At 48.7% G+C, this 14970-nt stretch overlaps 1 protein-coding gene across 1 annotated transcript in view; it reads right to left on the reverse strand.

Moving 5' to 3' along the window:
- Positions 1-14970, reverse strand: part of ACOXL (acyl-CoA oxidase like) — a 212965-nt gene that overhangs the window by 27556 nt on the left and 170439 nt on the right. Inside the window, exon 16 of the mRNA XM_011377879.2 lies at positions 11001-11071. Within this exon, the coding sequence (XP_011376181.1) occupies positions 11001-11071 (71 nt within the window). The remainder of the gene's footprint in view (positions 1-11000; positions 11072-14970) is intronic.

Below are 14970 nucleotides of genomic sequence, written 5' to 3' on the forward strand. Positions count from 1 at the left end.
TTGGCCATTTGTACATCTTCTTTGGAGAAGTATTTATTCAAGTTCTTTGCCCATTCTTGAACCGGGTTATTTATTTTTATTGTTGAGTTTTAAGAGTTCTTTATATATTCTGGATATTAATCTCTTATCAGATATGTGACTTGTCAATATTTTCTCTCATTCTAAGGGTTGCTTTTTTACTCTGTTGATAGTGTCGTTTGATGCACGAAACTTTTAAATTTTGATGAGTTCCAGTATGTTTATTTTTGTTGTTGTCGTCTGTGCCTTTGATGTCATATCAAGAAATCAATGTCACAGGGTTTTCCCCCATGTGTTCTTCTGAAAGATTTATAGTTTTAGCTCTTATATTTAGGTCTTTTGTCTATGTTGAGTTAATTTTTGTATCATTTTAAGTCATCCTTCTGCACGTGGATGTCGGTGTTCTCAGCACCACTTGTTGAAAAGACTATCCTTTCCCATTGAATGGTCTTGACACCCCTGTCAAAAATCATCTGACCACATATGCGAGGGTTTATTCTGCATTCTCGATTCTAGTCCACTGGTCTATGTGTCTGTCTTTATGCCAGTACCACACTGTTTTGATCACTTTAACTTTGTAGTAAATTCAAATCAGGAAGTATGAAACCTCCATCTTTTTCCTTCCTCTTTTCAAGATTGTTTCTGCTATTCTATATGAATTTTAGGATAGATTTATCTATCTGCAAAAGATGTCATTGGCATCTTGAAAGAGATCCCATTAAATCTGTAGGTAATAATAAAAATATTAATATTAAAAACATTGTCCTTCAATCATGAACACAGAATTTCTTTCAAATTATTGATGTCTTCTTTAATTTATTTCAAGAACATTGCATAGTTTTCAAGGTACGAGTCTTTCATCTCATTAGTTAAGTTCATGTTTGATTATTTTATTATTTTTAATGCTGTTGTAAATGGAATTGTTTTTCGTAATTTCCTTTTGGGATTGTTCATCATTAGTGTATGGGAATGCAGCTGGTTTCTGCATGTTGATTTTTGTGTCCGGTAACTTGAATGAATTGGTTTATTACTTCTGATAGTGTAAGTGTGTGTGAGTGTGTGTGTGTGTGTGTGTGTGTGTGTGTGTGTGTGAGAGAGAGAGAGAGAGAGAGAGAGAGAGAGAGAGAGAGAGAAGAAGCGAGAGATCTTTAGAATTTTCATATATAAGATCACATTGTCTATGAATAGAGATGATATTACTTCTTCTTTTCCAATTTGGATGACTTTTATTTTCTTTCTTCACTAATTACTCTGGCTAGAACTTCTAATACTATGTTGAATGGAAGTGGTAAAAATGGATATCCCTGTCTTATTTTTGAGAAAGGAAAAGCTTTCAGTCTTTCACGTTGAAAGTTGTGGGTGTTTGATATATGGCTTTTATTATATTGATGTAGTTTTTTCTCTATTCCTAGTTTGCTGAGTGTTTTTTTTTTTAACATGAAATGGTCCTGAATTTTGTCAAATGCCTTTTCTGCATCAATTGAGATGATAATGTCTTTTCCCCCTTTATTCTGTTAATGTGGTATATTACCTTGACCAATTTTTTTAAACTATCCTTGCATTCTAGAAATAAATCCCACTTAGTTATGGTGTATAATCCTTTTAATATGCTACTGAATTCAGCTTGCTAGTATTTTGTTGAGGATTTGCATGTTGTAGTTTTAAGCATATAAGTCCTAGACATGTTTTGTTAGAAGTATACGTAAGCACTTCTTATATTTTGAGAAGTTGTAGATGACATTGATTTGAAATTTTTTTTTCTGTCCTGGTGTTCATTGCTGGTATATGCAAACTCAATTACCTTTTGTATGTTGATCTTGTATCCTATGACCTTGCTGAAATAATTTCTTAGTTCCAGGATGGTTTTTGTTTGCTAGTTTGTTGTTTGTTTTATAGATTCTTTAGGATTTATAAACAGACAATCATGCCGTCTATAAGTTAGAATTGTTTTATTTCTTCCTTTCTGATCTGAAAGGACACACCTTTAATTTCTATTTCTTGCCTGGTTGCACTGGATAGAACTTCCAGTATTGTGTTGAATAAGACTTGCAGGACCAAACATTCTTGCCTTATTTCTGGTATTAGGGAGGAAGCATTCACTCTTGCACCACTGTGTATGATATTAGCCGTGGGATTTTTGTATCGAGTTGAAAAGTTCTGCTCTCTTCCTATTTATTTAAGAGCTGTTATCACAAATGGGTGTTAAATTTTGTCAAATGCTTTTTCTGTATCAATTGATATGATCATGTGACTTTTTTCTCTAGCTTATTAATCTAGATAATTAAATTGATTTTTGAAAGATTGAACCATTCTTTCATCCTTGGAGTAAGCCGCACTTGGTCGTGGTCTGCAATTCTTTTTAGATATAATTGAAATCTATTTCTTAACATTTTGTTAGAAACTTCTGTTAGAAAGTTTCTAACAAAATGTTAAGAAATAGATTCACTTCTAATTTTTTTGTCCATTCTTTGTCTGATGTGGTATTAGGGAACTAATAGAGAAATATTAGCTTCATAAATTAATAGTGAGTACTTCTTCTTCCTGCACTTTCTAGAAGAGATTGTACAGAATTGTTAATTCTTCTTTAAATGTTTAATAGAATTCTCCAATGAATTCTGGAGGCTGTAGTTTTCTTTTTATAGAATTTTAAAATTACAAATTCAATTTCCTTAATAGTTATAGGGCTATTCAAATGATCTAGTTCATGGTGTGTGTGTGTGTGTGTGTACACAGACTCACTTTTGCTTTCTTTTGATTAAAGTTTACATGATATATTTTTCCTAGGTATTATTCAAATAACTAATAAAAAAGATATTCAAGAGACACATCCTGAAATGCTACAGATAAGTAAAAATGATAGTCTAAAAAATACTCAAGTAATGCACAGAAGGCAAAGAAAACAGAAATGAAAAACAGAACAAACAGAAAACAAAGATAAAATGGCAGTCTTAGTCTAGCAATAACTACATTAAATGTAAATGTTCCAAATGCAACAGTTAAAGACAGATTGGCAGAGTGGATTCAAAACACGAACCAACCATATGTTGTCTATAAAATCGTACATATATACATACATACATACATATATATGGGGGGGTGGGGTGGCATGGGCATGGGCACAATAGAAAGTAAAGGATAAGACATCTCCCGCTTCCTGTCCACCCGGCTATGCTTGGTTGGGGCTGGGGACCTTCTTGGTCATTCCCCAGCATGACTGCCCATGTGACTCACGTGTCCACCGTGTACTGGGACATGTTACCGCCAGCCCCGGGCAGTTCTGTTTGCGTTGGGTGGCTTGGCTCCACAGCGCTGACATTGGCGCTGGCATCTCCGCTCTGGGTCAGCCACTCAGGAAAGGTCTCCTGGGCACTGCGGGGTATGACAGCAGGCCCCACGCTCTGCTCCCGCAAACTTGGATCCCTTAGGGCCGAATTCTGCTCTCAGTTTCCCAGTGAGGCTGTCACCAAGTCCTTCTAATTTTCTCGTTTGTCTTGGCCAATGAGACGAGACTCTCCTGATGTGCCCTGTTTTCTAGAAGAGCATGAAATGAGCCTGCCCCAAGAGCCAGAGCCAAGGGGCAGGCACACTGGGGAGAGACCCCACATCCCCGCAAGCTCACGGGCTGAGCCCCAGCATGTGGTCTCTGTGTTGGGGACCCACTGCTCTTCTGCACACTGGCTGGTTCTCCACATGGATACTGGTTCCCATGCTTGGTGATGAAGTATCAAGGGCAGAATGGCGCGGTGTCCTCACACGTGCTGCCATCCACCCCTCCGTGGGACTGTGTGTGCCTCTTAGGTAACCAGGCATAGGTAGAGCTTGCACCTGGGGGGTGTCCTGTCCATCCCCCTGACAGGAGAGCTTTGTGGAGGGGAGGCCACCGTGCAGACTCTTGGACGCAGAGCAGAGACCCTCTGCCTTCCCCTTCCTGACCCCTCTCTGCCCCAGGCCCTGGCCCGGTGACATGCTTCGAAAACAGTTCTAGAGCAACTGTTAGCTGACGATGGCTTCCACTGGGTTCCTCTCCAGAGGCCTCACTTTGAGAGTATCCTCTAGACATCAAGGAAGACTTCCAAGTGAAAGGAGAAGACGCTGACTGCTGTCGTGTCCAGAGAGCTGTGGCACGCTGGGGACACACCATAGTGCAGTAAGAGTGGAAGCTCGGTGTCCCCCGGAACCATCTGGGCCCCCAGCCCTCAGGTCACCAATGTGCCAGGAACACTCTGTAAGTGGAAACGCCACGGCTTCTCGCACTGGCCCCTGCGAGCACAGTGTGGCCCACACGGCGGGTTCATTTAATTTCCTGCAGGGACAGAGACCCTTCCCTTGATGCCGTGTCCTCTCTCTAGCAAGCCTGCTCTAAATCGGGTTGAGTTGGGCACCCCAGATGAATGCTCTGTTAGCACTTAGTCCACTCCGATGTGCTTGCTTATTGGAGTGCATCGACCAGCTAGGGAGCTACCTGAGGGAGAAGGCCAGGTCTTGTTGATATTAGCACCCCAGTGCTTAGCCCATAGTAGGCACTCGTAAATGTTTCTGAAGAGGCACTGTGGCAGATGTGTGCAGCCAGCCACTCAAATCACCCTCTGCGGACTTACTATGGGGCCAGAAATTCTATCATTAGGTATTTATTCCTTTGACTTAAAAAGTCAGTTATAAGCACCAATAATTCCTTTCCGGGATGAGAATTTTCCTTGGGAGGGATAACTGTCGCTGAGATCTGGGGGTTGATTTGAGATGAGCCCTGTAGGACCTAAGCACAGGCTTGGAACTTGTGAGGACAGAACCAAAAAGAAGGGAGGGGACATCCAGGGTCTCAATGGACAGAGGAACAAGAGTGAGACAGAGCCAGTCAGTGCTAGAAGATGAGGTCTGAAACTTGGTTTCTTTGTCACTTATAGCTCTTTTCCCCTATGAAATGTAAAAATATCAAACCGTATTCCTTGAGCGAGTCACGTACTGGAAAAATATGGCCCGGCACATAGTAGGTGCCCAGCAGACATTTATGGAATGACTTATCTTAGGGGCACTGTCATCCACACACTCAGTTCTCTGCATGTGACTCCAGCTTGCAAGGGGTAGAGAGGTAGCAGGAAAGGGGCCAGGGAGGCTGGGTCCCAAGACTGCGGATCCTGCAGCCTTCATGAGTTGGGTAACGGAAAGGGATGGCACTGACGTAGGGGGAAGGCGAGAGAATTAAAATGTTAACAAAGCCACAATTAAAGATTGCAATATGCTGATCAGCCCTCAGCTAGGCCAGGAAGACATCTTCAGAACAAAGGAAGATTTCTGCTGGGATTGCTAACAGCATATTCCCCACACCTGTGATGACGAAACAGGAACCAAGAGTCATTCCTTATGGCTAAAACCATGAGGAACCTATAGATTAAAGGCTACGAACTGCCAGCAGGCCTTTCACTCTACGTTTTCATGCTACATGCTCTTCCTCTTCTTCACTGTATGCCCATATCAGAGGAAATGGGAACTAAAGAACGACATATCGACTGAATTCCCTGAACACTCAGGGTCCCTCGCAGTGCCTTTGCTCTGTCTCTCTCACTGTCCGGCATTAGTACCGTCCAGCCTGCACTGGGTTTGAAATGCAGTCAAACCCCAACTGAGAACCCTCTATATGAGAGACCGAGCCCATGCCCAGCCCCAGGTGGCTGAGAGGTGGCTGTGGGCACACATGGTGCACATGCAGGATGCCAGCCCCTGCCTTTGGGTCTGGGGCCCCGGACACCCTCAAAGACAAGGCAAGGGACCACAATGGGGTCCGTGGGTATGAAGAGGGCCACCTGCACAAAGAGGACACCACACTGGATGGGAGGTGCTTGTAACAAAGTACCAGCTGCTTGATTTGGTGCTTAAAACCAGCTACCACCTACGCATGCTGAGAAAAGAAGAAAGAGCAGTTAGAATGCAGGAGAGAGGGAAAAACCCCAGCTCGCCCACTTGACAGGCTCCAACTGCCACTGCCAGCCACCATGAGTGGGACAGTCCCCTGCAACGTCCTGCTTCATGACAGGGTTGCCATGGTGAGCACTCATCAAGTGGAAGGAGCCAAGGCCCCTCTACAGCCAATCCAGAGACCCCATGGGGTGCGCTGGCTGCTCCTGAGCCTGACCCCGGCCCCTGGGCCAGCTACATGGGGTAGTGGGTGCTGAGGGGGACAGCGACGCAGAGTCTGCGAAAATAGCAATTTAAGGGACAAGAGACAACCAGCATGTAGGGCTCTTCAAAACCATCTGAGGGGAGGTGAACCGGTAGAGCTTTCGCGTCAAAAGTCTCCTCTCCTCAAGGCTGACCGTTCCCACGCTAGGGTGAAGTCGCTCTTTTGAGTGTGAAAACTCTATTATTATTATTTTTTAATTAAATTCAATTTATTTTTTCCCTTTGTTAATTGTGCTTTGGGGGTCATATCTGAGAAACTATTGTCTAATCCAAGGTCACAGTGATTTATGGCTATCTCCTTCTAAGAGTTCCATGGATGGGGCTCTTACATTTTGAGTTCTGCATATAGCATGGAGTAGTAGTTCAAATTCCTCCTTTTGTACATGGATATGCAGTTGTCCCAGCATCATTTGTTAGAAATACTTTTCTCTCTCAATTGACTTTTCTCAGCACCCTTGTCAAAGAATCAATGGCTCGGAAATTGTGAAACCATCATTATAGGACCATCATTCTAACTGGCCAGGAGTTCACTCGCCTAGGAGAAAATGCCCGTTCTTCAGAAGAAGTCATGCTTTATCGACTTGGGGGACTGCAGGACTGTGTCACGTCATTGACTGGGGACTTGGTTTCAAGAAGGACTGAAGGATGTCCAACTTCCTAGAGTGTGTCCTCAGATGGAGAAAGGGCTCGGTCTGGCTAGACCAGTGGTGAGGGGACATGAGGGAGTGAGGCCGGCCGCGTGCCATCCACATCTGCCCAGCATCCTGTGCTTGGGGCAGCCTTAATGCATGGCAGCTGGTCAGGAATGTTCCAGAAGCTTTTAGCAGGACTCCAGCCCTGAGCCCAGGTCCACAGAGACTTTCTGGGGATGTCAGTTTCCGGCCACTGTGCCCACTAATTCCGACGGGCCCTACTTGCATTCCCTAGGGAAGCAGGGAGGCCCTATAGGTGCTGGCCTCAGGAAGAGTCCATGCCCGCAGTATCCCTTGCTGGGGCTGCTGTCTCCTCCCCGGGCTGGACACGTGACAAAGTCCCTGAGAACAAAACGAGAAGCTGATCATTTCTGTTTGACTTAGAAAACAATGGTCCAAATGAAGACTGGCATGGAGAGGCCTGTCTCCCCAACAATTTCTACCATGTAGCTTTTAAGAGAAAACAGTTCTGCTGGGCATGGGGGTGGGGAACGTCTGGGCCAAGCACAGGAGCTTGATGGACAAGCAGAGCCATTGACAGGGGAGAGATTTTGGACTTGATTCAAAGCCAGGCTAATCAAGTGATCTGGTTTGCTGATAGTCACGACTCGCACCCATCAACCAAGTTTCACTTTTAATCGTGCCCCTGGCACTCTCAAAAAAGTCCAGGTTTGGACAAGTCCCATGACCAACTGACTCCACAGGAGAGAGGAGGTGTGGCTGGGAGCACGTGCAGAGACAGGCACGTAGGACATGGGGCTTCAGAGGTGATTTGGAGGAGAAAGGCGGGCAGTGGAGGGCCAGACTGGCTCACGCGCAGGCCATCGTTGACATCCAGGCCAGACGCGCAGAGTGTGGGTGCCAGAAGGGCACTTGGAGTGGCCGAATACACCTCATCTTTCACCAGAAGACACTGGGCTAAAGCAGAGAGCAGTACCTGCCCAAGGCCACACCTGGTTCCTGGAAGAGTAAGGATAGGAGTTGCCCCTAGGCGACCAAGCCCCTAGGACAGAAGAAAAGGGATGGCTCTGAAAGATGCTGCAGAGGATGAACAAATGCCCTGGCCCAGGCGAGGTGCCCCAGGACAGGGGAGAGTCGTGGAGCGTCCTGTGGCTCTGCCACTGAGGAGGGAGGCTGGAGGCGGGGACTCAGACCCTGAGCATGCTGGGCTGTGGGCTTAGATTCAGAGTCACATCGGAGTGACGGGTGGAGCTACAGGGTCAATGGCTCTGCGGGGTTGTGACCACAAGGGACCCAAGAGATTACTAATTGACCGATAGAATGAAGAACGCGTGAAGAAACAGGAAAATGTAGAGATGAAAAGTAAATGGGGTCGAATAAGTCATGTATAGCAGTGGTCTCCAACCTTTTTGGCACAAGAGACCGGTGCTCCTATGAGAATCTAACTCCTGATGAGCTGAGGTGGAGCTGAAGCAGTGATGCTAGCGCTGGGGAGCAGATGCAAATACAGATGAAACCTCACTCGCTTGTCTGCCGCTTCCTAACAGGTCATGGACCGGTACCTGTCTATGGCCCAGGGGTTGGGGACCCCCAATATACAGAATATGATTAATTTCTACAGTTCAAATAGCAGTGAGATCTTGGGAGAAGGTGAACCCTGATGACAGTCTCCCCTTGGCACCTCCTTCCTGGCTCCCGCCAGGGCTGTAGGTAGGAGACTCGAAGTCAGTGGCAGCTCTGACTGCTTCTCTACGACTTGGTCCCTCCCGTCCCCTGCATCCTGTCGTGATTGACAACAAGCTACAAGCGACGTCCTGAGCCGGCCACAACAGTGCTTCTGTGGTCTCACCATCATCTTCCCCCAGGGGGGCTCTGGTGTGCCAGGCAGCAGGGTGAATCTGGTCACCTAGGGGGAGGTCCCAGGAGGAAGCCCAGCCCAAGGGTCCCTCGCCCCAGCCCCGCCGCCGCTGACTCACAGAGCTCCTCCCAGCCATCAGATGAAGGCTGCGGGCGCTGCCGTCTGCGCCGTCCCCGGCTGGGGGTCCTCTTTCCCAGGGGCGCTTTCTCTCGCTCGCATAGAGTGCACCCGTGCTAGTCAGGATGAATACTGGTCCCCAGGGCTCAGTCACCTCTGCCAATGTAGGCACGTGACCATTCGCACGCAAAACGGCATTTTTAAAAACATCCTATTTGGTCCAGGTCACATTTTTGGCCTGCAACCACTTCTCAGCCAACGAGGTTTAGGTGAGTTTGTTGCAGATAATCTTCCAGGTGAATAGCTCTCGGAGTAACCTGCAGGCTGACGGCAGCCACAACCTTGTACTGTCGTCCTGAGCAAGGTCTCCCACATACCAGATACAGAAGTCCTGCACACCACTGTCACCCACATGGTGCTCTCCAATATGTAACATTAAAAAACCCAGTCTCCTGAAAAAAATGACAAATTGGTTTCAGTACATGTGAACTGAGCACACACTTTTGTTCACTGAAACTGCTTTGATGATGCCGGTTCAAATATTTGCAAACACAGAGAGAACGCCTACAGACGCCACCCTGGTTGCCAGGCTCACCGTCTGCAGAAACCAACAGGGGAGGTATAAATACTGAATGTCACCACAGATGAGTACACTCAGACAGTCAGACGCAGGACTAGAGGTCCAGCCCCTGACGCCAGCTCCAGGCTCTGTCCTCTCCATCCACCATGGCCCAGTGCCCTCCAGGCGGGCTCGCCGCTACCCTAGCAGCATACGGCCGCCATAGAGACAAGAGACTGGGGACAGGCGGGAAGTAGGGGAAGGATAAGGGATAAGCAAGAAGGTGCAGATGGCAGGAGGCAGTGCTGGACAGGACAGGAAGAAAGGGCCAAAGGCTCTATGTCTCCATCACCTTGAATAGTGACCAGGCCAGGGGGAGGGCAGTAGAGAGGTGAGCATCTGGGACCAAACTGCTGCTTCAAGGCCACTAAAATACAGCCCATACCTGGCAGGAAAGGTTCTTGGTCAGTGGCCCTCAGGGTGGAGAACCGAGGGCTAAGTGTGAAAAACCTCAAAATACCGGGAAAAGCTTATGTGCCTGAATTTACGCCACGCGAGGTTGATGCATTACACCCAGGACTCCGGCAGACCAGGTCTCCCAGAGGAACCCGGTCGACGGGGCATTAGCACGTCCTTGTTACAAGGTTAACATCACCGAAAGCTAAAAGCAAGAAGGAAAAAATGACAGACCAGAAATATCACATCTTAGGCAAACGAGTTGAAAATCCCTTAGAGTGATGCCCTATATTTTCTACCCGTTTCTAAAGTCAGAGGACACCTGGCATGGTGTTTGGGTAGAGAAACAGATTCCTGCTAGTCGCGGTTTCCTGAGGGACAGCACTGAGATGACATCACGGAAACGTGTGCCTCCAGGTCAATCTAAGAACGGTTTCGAAGTGAAAACATGAGTCTGTCACGGGTGGAAAAGCGCGTGTGCACCTTCGTGATTTGCTGGTATTTACTGCTTTCTGCCCCAGAGACCGAGTTTCACTTAAAGGCACACAGCTGCTGGCCAGGTCTCCCACTTGGGCTCACCTGGAGGTGCAGCCTATGTGCATCTTCCACCCCACCTGTGCTCCTTGGTCATTCAGAAGGAAGTAAAGCCATTGTTACCAAGAAGAAATGGAGTTTGTCTTACACTCAAGATCAAGGAATCTATGACCTAGGATGCCCTTTCCAGTGGTGAATATGAAGTCTCATTTGTGTCACCATTCCCCATGGTGACAAAAGTGAGGCTCAGGCACACATAGATCGTATGGAGCCCTCTGTCTTAATTAACAAGTACAGTGAGGGTCATGGAATTTGGCCAAGCCTCATAAATCTGCTAAAAGAATCAAGACTCTGTCACAGAAGCTTAACTAGAACCAAGCGAGCCCTCCTGAGAATTAACAGATCTCTCGCTGGTGGCTGACACCCACTCTCCTGTCACTTTGCAGAGCAACATGGACGCGCCTGTGCTCATTAACCAGCAACCCTCCTCCTACCGATGACAAGTTCATCCCCGCCATGCACAAAATTCAGAGATGATAAATTTGCTGCCGCCTACAAAACTAAAGCCCTTCTCTCCTGGGGCAGGGAAACGCCGCAGGCTTCAAGGAGCCCAGGGTGACGGGAGGCCTACCTTCATGAGCAGGGCCCGGTGCTCTGGCTCAGGACAGTGCCTCACCGCCAAGTAGAACTGCTCCAAGGTAACTGGAAAGGAAGAAGCACAGGTGAACGGCTACCCTCACACCTGAGCGCCTCCAGGATGGGGAGGACATGGTGGTCTTTCCCAGGTCATCCAGTAGAGCTGCCTCCTGTCCCCCGAGTGGGGTGGGGCCAGCACACGGTGACTTCTCCACCACCGTCGGCTGGGACAGTTACATCAGAGCACACGACCATTATCATCAGCACACTCCATTCTGAACCACTGGGAGTCCTGGGGTCAGCCACCATATGGCCTTCCTGTCCCCAAGGACCACACAATAGCCCCACTTCCCGTGCCGCCACCCAGAGGCCCACCTGCCTTGGTAAGTATGGCCGTGCTGAGTTTTCTTCCCTAGTCGTCCGTCATGAGCCCATCCCCTGCCCAGCTTTAAGCTCTCTCTCGGTGTGAACATGATCTGTCCTCCCATGTTGACTCAAGCAAACCCCACAAAGTCCCCTAGATACTTAAGTTATGTGTCCCCAGCCATCCTTCTCCCAGAGTGACACAGAGAAACTCAGGAAGGCTTGCAAAAAATACATTTTAATGATTTGTTTAAATTGGCCACGAAAGCTCTAGCAGTATTAACCTAGACAATTGACACAAGTTACACTCTCCTTCTCCACTTAGGTGGCCTGCTGTCATCAAAAGCCCACCCATGGGAGCACCCTTTTATTGGGGTCTAAAAAAGCCCCACCCACAGATCCTTCACTGCACATGTGTTTCACTTGAAAATGCCCCGAGTCCCTGCTACCCTCAGGTCTAATCCACTTCTCTCGTCAGGCGTAAGGCTTCGACTTGGTTTGCCGTCTAGACGAGTCTCTTAACTTTAGCCCGAAAGCTGCACTCACGGTGGACCCATCAGGTCCCCTTAACTGCCGCCTGCGGGGCGCAGCCCTGCCTCTTGGTGTTCAGGTGCAGCAAAGTTTGTGCTCCCTGGAACCCCACAGTCAGCCTACCCACCCTCTCAAAGCCCTTGACTGGAGGGTGCAGCCTAGCACCACGGGGCCTACAAAGGTGGCAGAGCTACCCCAGCCACAAGACTGAGGGACATTCTGAGTCCACCGCTCCGACCCCAAGGAGGTCTGGATGTCACGTGTAACAAATGCAGATGTTTTAACGAGAATGGTATCAGCGGCAATGAATCCTCACCAAGCCAGCATCATCTGGGTCATTTTTTCGTGGTTTCCAGTGTTACCCATAAGACACAATCTTTCACATAGTGTTCAGCTAGGACTGAATCAACTGTGGAGTCTTAACTGTTGTCAGTTGTATCTGTGCCGAGTCTAAAGTTTTGCTCTTACGCCATCAAAATGCACTCAGGTTCGGCACGGGGATCGGCTTTGCCAGCCTTGCATGTACACGTCCACCCAGCCACTGACTGGCTAATGCCAATATTGGTTACACAGACTCTTAAAAGTATTTTTTTTAATTAAGATTTTTTTAAAGATTTAAAAAGAATCGAAGCATGATACTTTGCCCAGAAAAGGGGCTCAACGGAAGCGTCCACAAACACACTGGCCTCATCCATTGAGAACACATCAGCCTGTGAAAGAGCCTGGAAGCCACGATCCCATCTCCCTGGACACCGTCACTGAGTTTTTGCTCTGATGTCATTTGGTGTGACAAAATATTAAACTCTGACTATTGCCAGAGTAAAGAACAACCTGCAAATTCATTAGATAATCTTTTAGAGGGTGGCTTTCATTTGGTGAAGGTTTGTGCTATGACTGGCCATGGAAGTCCAAACACTTGCCACTTGCTGCCTCAGAAGACTGCTGGACATGCCCCTCTCTGTGAAGATCCCACCTCCATGCCTCCAGCTGCCTGTAACTGGACTCCACGGTGACAGTTTGAGCTGTTCACGAGACGCGGCTACCAGTCGAGCAGCTGTTACCTAGAAATCTACACATCCGATCCAAACACATCATCAGCCTCCATGCCGAGCCTACCTGTTCATGAATCTTCCCATTTCTGTGGTGTTGTCACCCTGCAGCCACCAGGCCTGCATCTTTGATTCTCCCCTCATGTCCCCAAGCCTGCTGACCATCCTCGCACGATGTGTTCAGCTGTACCCCTTTCCAGGCATGATGCCACTTCCACTCTGCAGAACTCTTCCAATCTGATGCAGGACCTCAATGTCCAGTCCTCCTCTCCCAAGACCTTGCCCACTGCTGCCGCTATGGGAAACCTGGCACCACTAGCACCTCGCACACTTGTCCTCACCTCCCCACCGCAGCCCCTCCTCCCTGGCGCAAACCAACCTCTCCGGAGTCTCCTCACAATCACTAACTGGTCCTCAGTTCACGCGATCCCCTCCATGTCACCTTCCCTTCTGCTCAAATCCCGCTTCACTCCTGGGCATGGCTGGTGGGGTGGTCACCAGCCCAGGCCTAGAGTCGGACAGAGTGGAATTGAAATTGTCACTCTGCTACTACCAGCCGCGTCACGTGTCCTTGGACGAGTCACACCCTCTCGCTGAGCCTCAGCTCCCTCGTCGGTCCCATGTGGAGACCGGGGCCTGCCCCCTGGCTGGCAGGGGGTGAATGGAGAGGCCGTGCACCAGTGTGCAGCGCCTGGCATGATATCGGCACCCATCTATCTGTATATCTTTAAGAAGCGTTCTCTGACTCCTCCTGTTAGTCACACTGACTTCTTTCCCATTGGTGTCTTCCTGTGACACATACACAGTGGGTTTTTCTTTTTAAATTGTCCTTGGATTTTAGGTGTAGATGCTGGCCTTGTCTCAGGGGTGAGACTATGGGCTCCGGAAGCCAGCTTGTGTCCTGGCCTGGTTGCTGTTCTACACTCACTGAGTCCAGGGTGCTCAGTCACCACTGGTGTTGCGGAACTGGACCACAGTGCGTGAGTGTGGGCCCACAGGCGCATCTCCCCTTTGCTGGCTAGCTGGGCTGCGCGAGCAGCACCTCTTGCCCCCTCTGCAGAGAAGCAAAGCCATCCTCTCACTGGAGGCCAAGCAGAAGCAGGGAACCTGATTCCAGGTCCTCCCCTTGTGTCTGAGGCCAACGGCGGTGTGCCTCTCTGCCACCACCTTGACCTCCACCAAGCCCGGAAGTGGAAGAGGCACAGGCACCAGGCAGGTCCTCTCTGCCAGTCATGGCCACTCTGCCCATGAGGCCAAGGTGGCCTCGTTCACCAAGACCCAGCTGGCATTTCCCTCCCCACTACTTCTCCCCTCCCTGATTTAAATGGGGGAAAAAACACTCAAAACGAAAGCGTATGTGGTATCTGCTTCGCTTTTGCTGCTGGCTCATGGCTGGCTGCTGAATGAGACACAGCATCGCAGAACCCGGGCCCGGCTGGCACTGTCTTAACTGCTCTGCGTGCCCAGTGCCACTTATTTCAGTGGGAAAGCAAGGCTTCCACCTACCTGAGTCTACTGTTCTTAGGTCTAACCTTCCCACCTGTGTGCTACAAGGTGGCCTGACAACAGAGGAAGAACAACAGACTTATAGATGACAAGTGGCTCTGAGATTGGGGAGGGAGGTGAGGGGGAGGCACAGAAACAAGGACCTGGTTGAGGAAAAAAATGGTGATGTAGGAGAAAAACACTGCAGGCAGCATGAAGTACACGTGTCTCCCTGGAACATCAGCTGAGGTGGTCTGCACTCAATCGTGTACAACAGCCCCCTCCCCGCAGCCACTTCGGGAAGGGACACAGGATTTTGTAACACGAGAGACAAAAAAAACTCAAGGAAATGGGCAGACCCAGAGCAGCTTCCATTAGGACATGGTGACGCATGCACAGGTGGGGTGAGATGGACAAAACAGGGCATGGCACTTGGCCCTCTTTCAAACCTGGCTGCTGAGATTGGGGAGCCCTCATGCTTAGCAGGCAGAGCTGACTTTGACATACGGCACAGAGGGCCGAGTGTTCAGAAGTCCT

The sequence above is a fragment of the Pteropus vampyrus genome, unplaced genomic scaffold (genome assembly GCF_000151845.1).
Source record: "Pteropus vampyrus isolate Shadow unplaced genomic scaffold, Pvam_2.0 Scaffold323, whole genome shotgun sequence".
NCBI classification, from domain to species: Eukaryota; Metazoa; Chordata; class Mammalia; order Chiroptera; family Pteropodidae; genus Pteropus; species Pteropus vampyrus.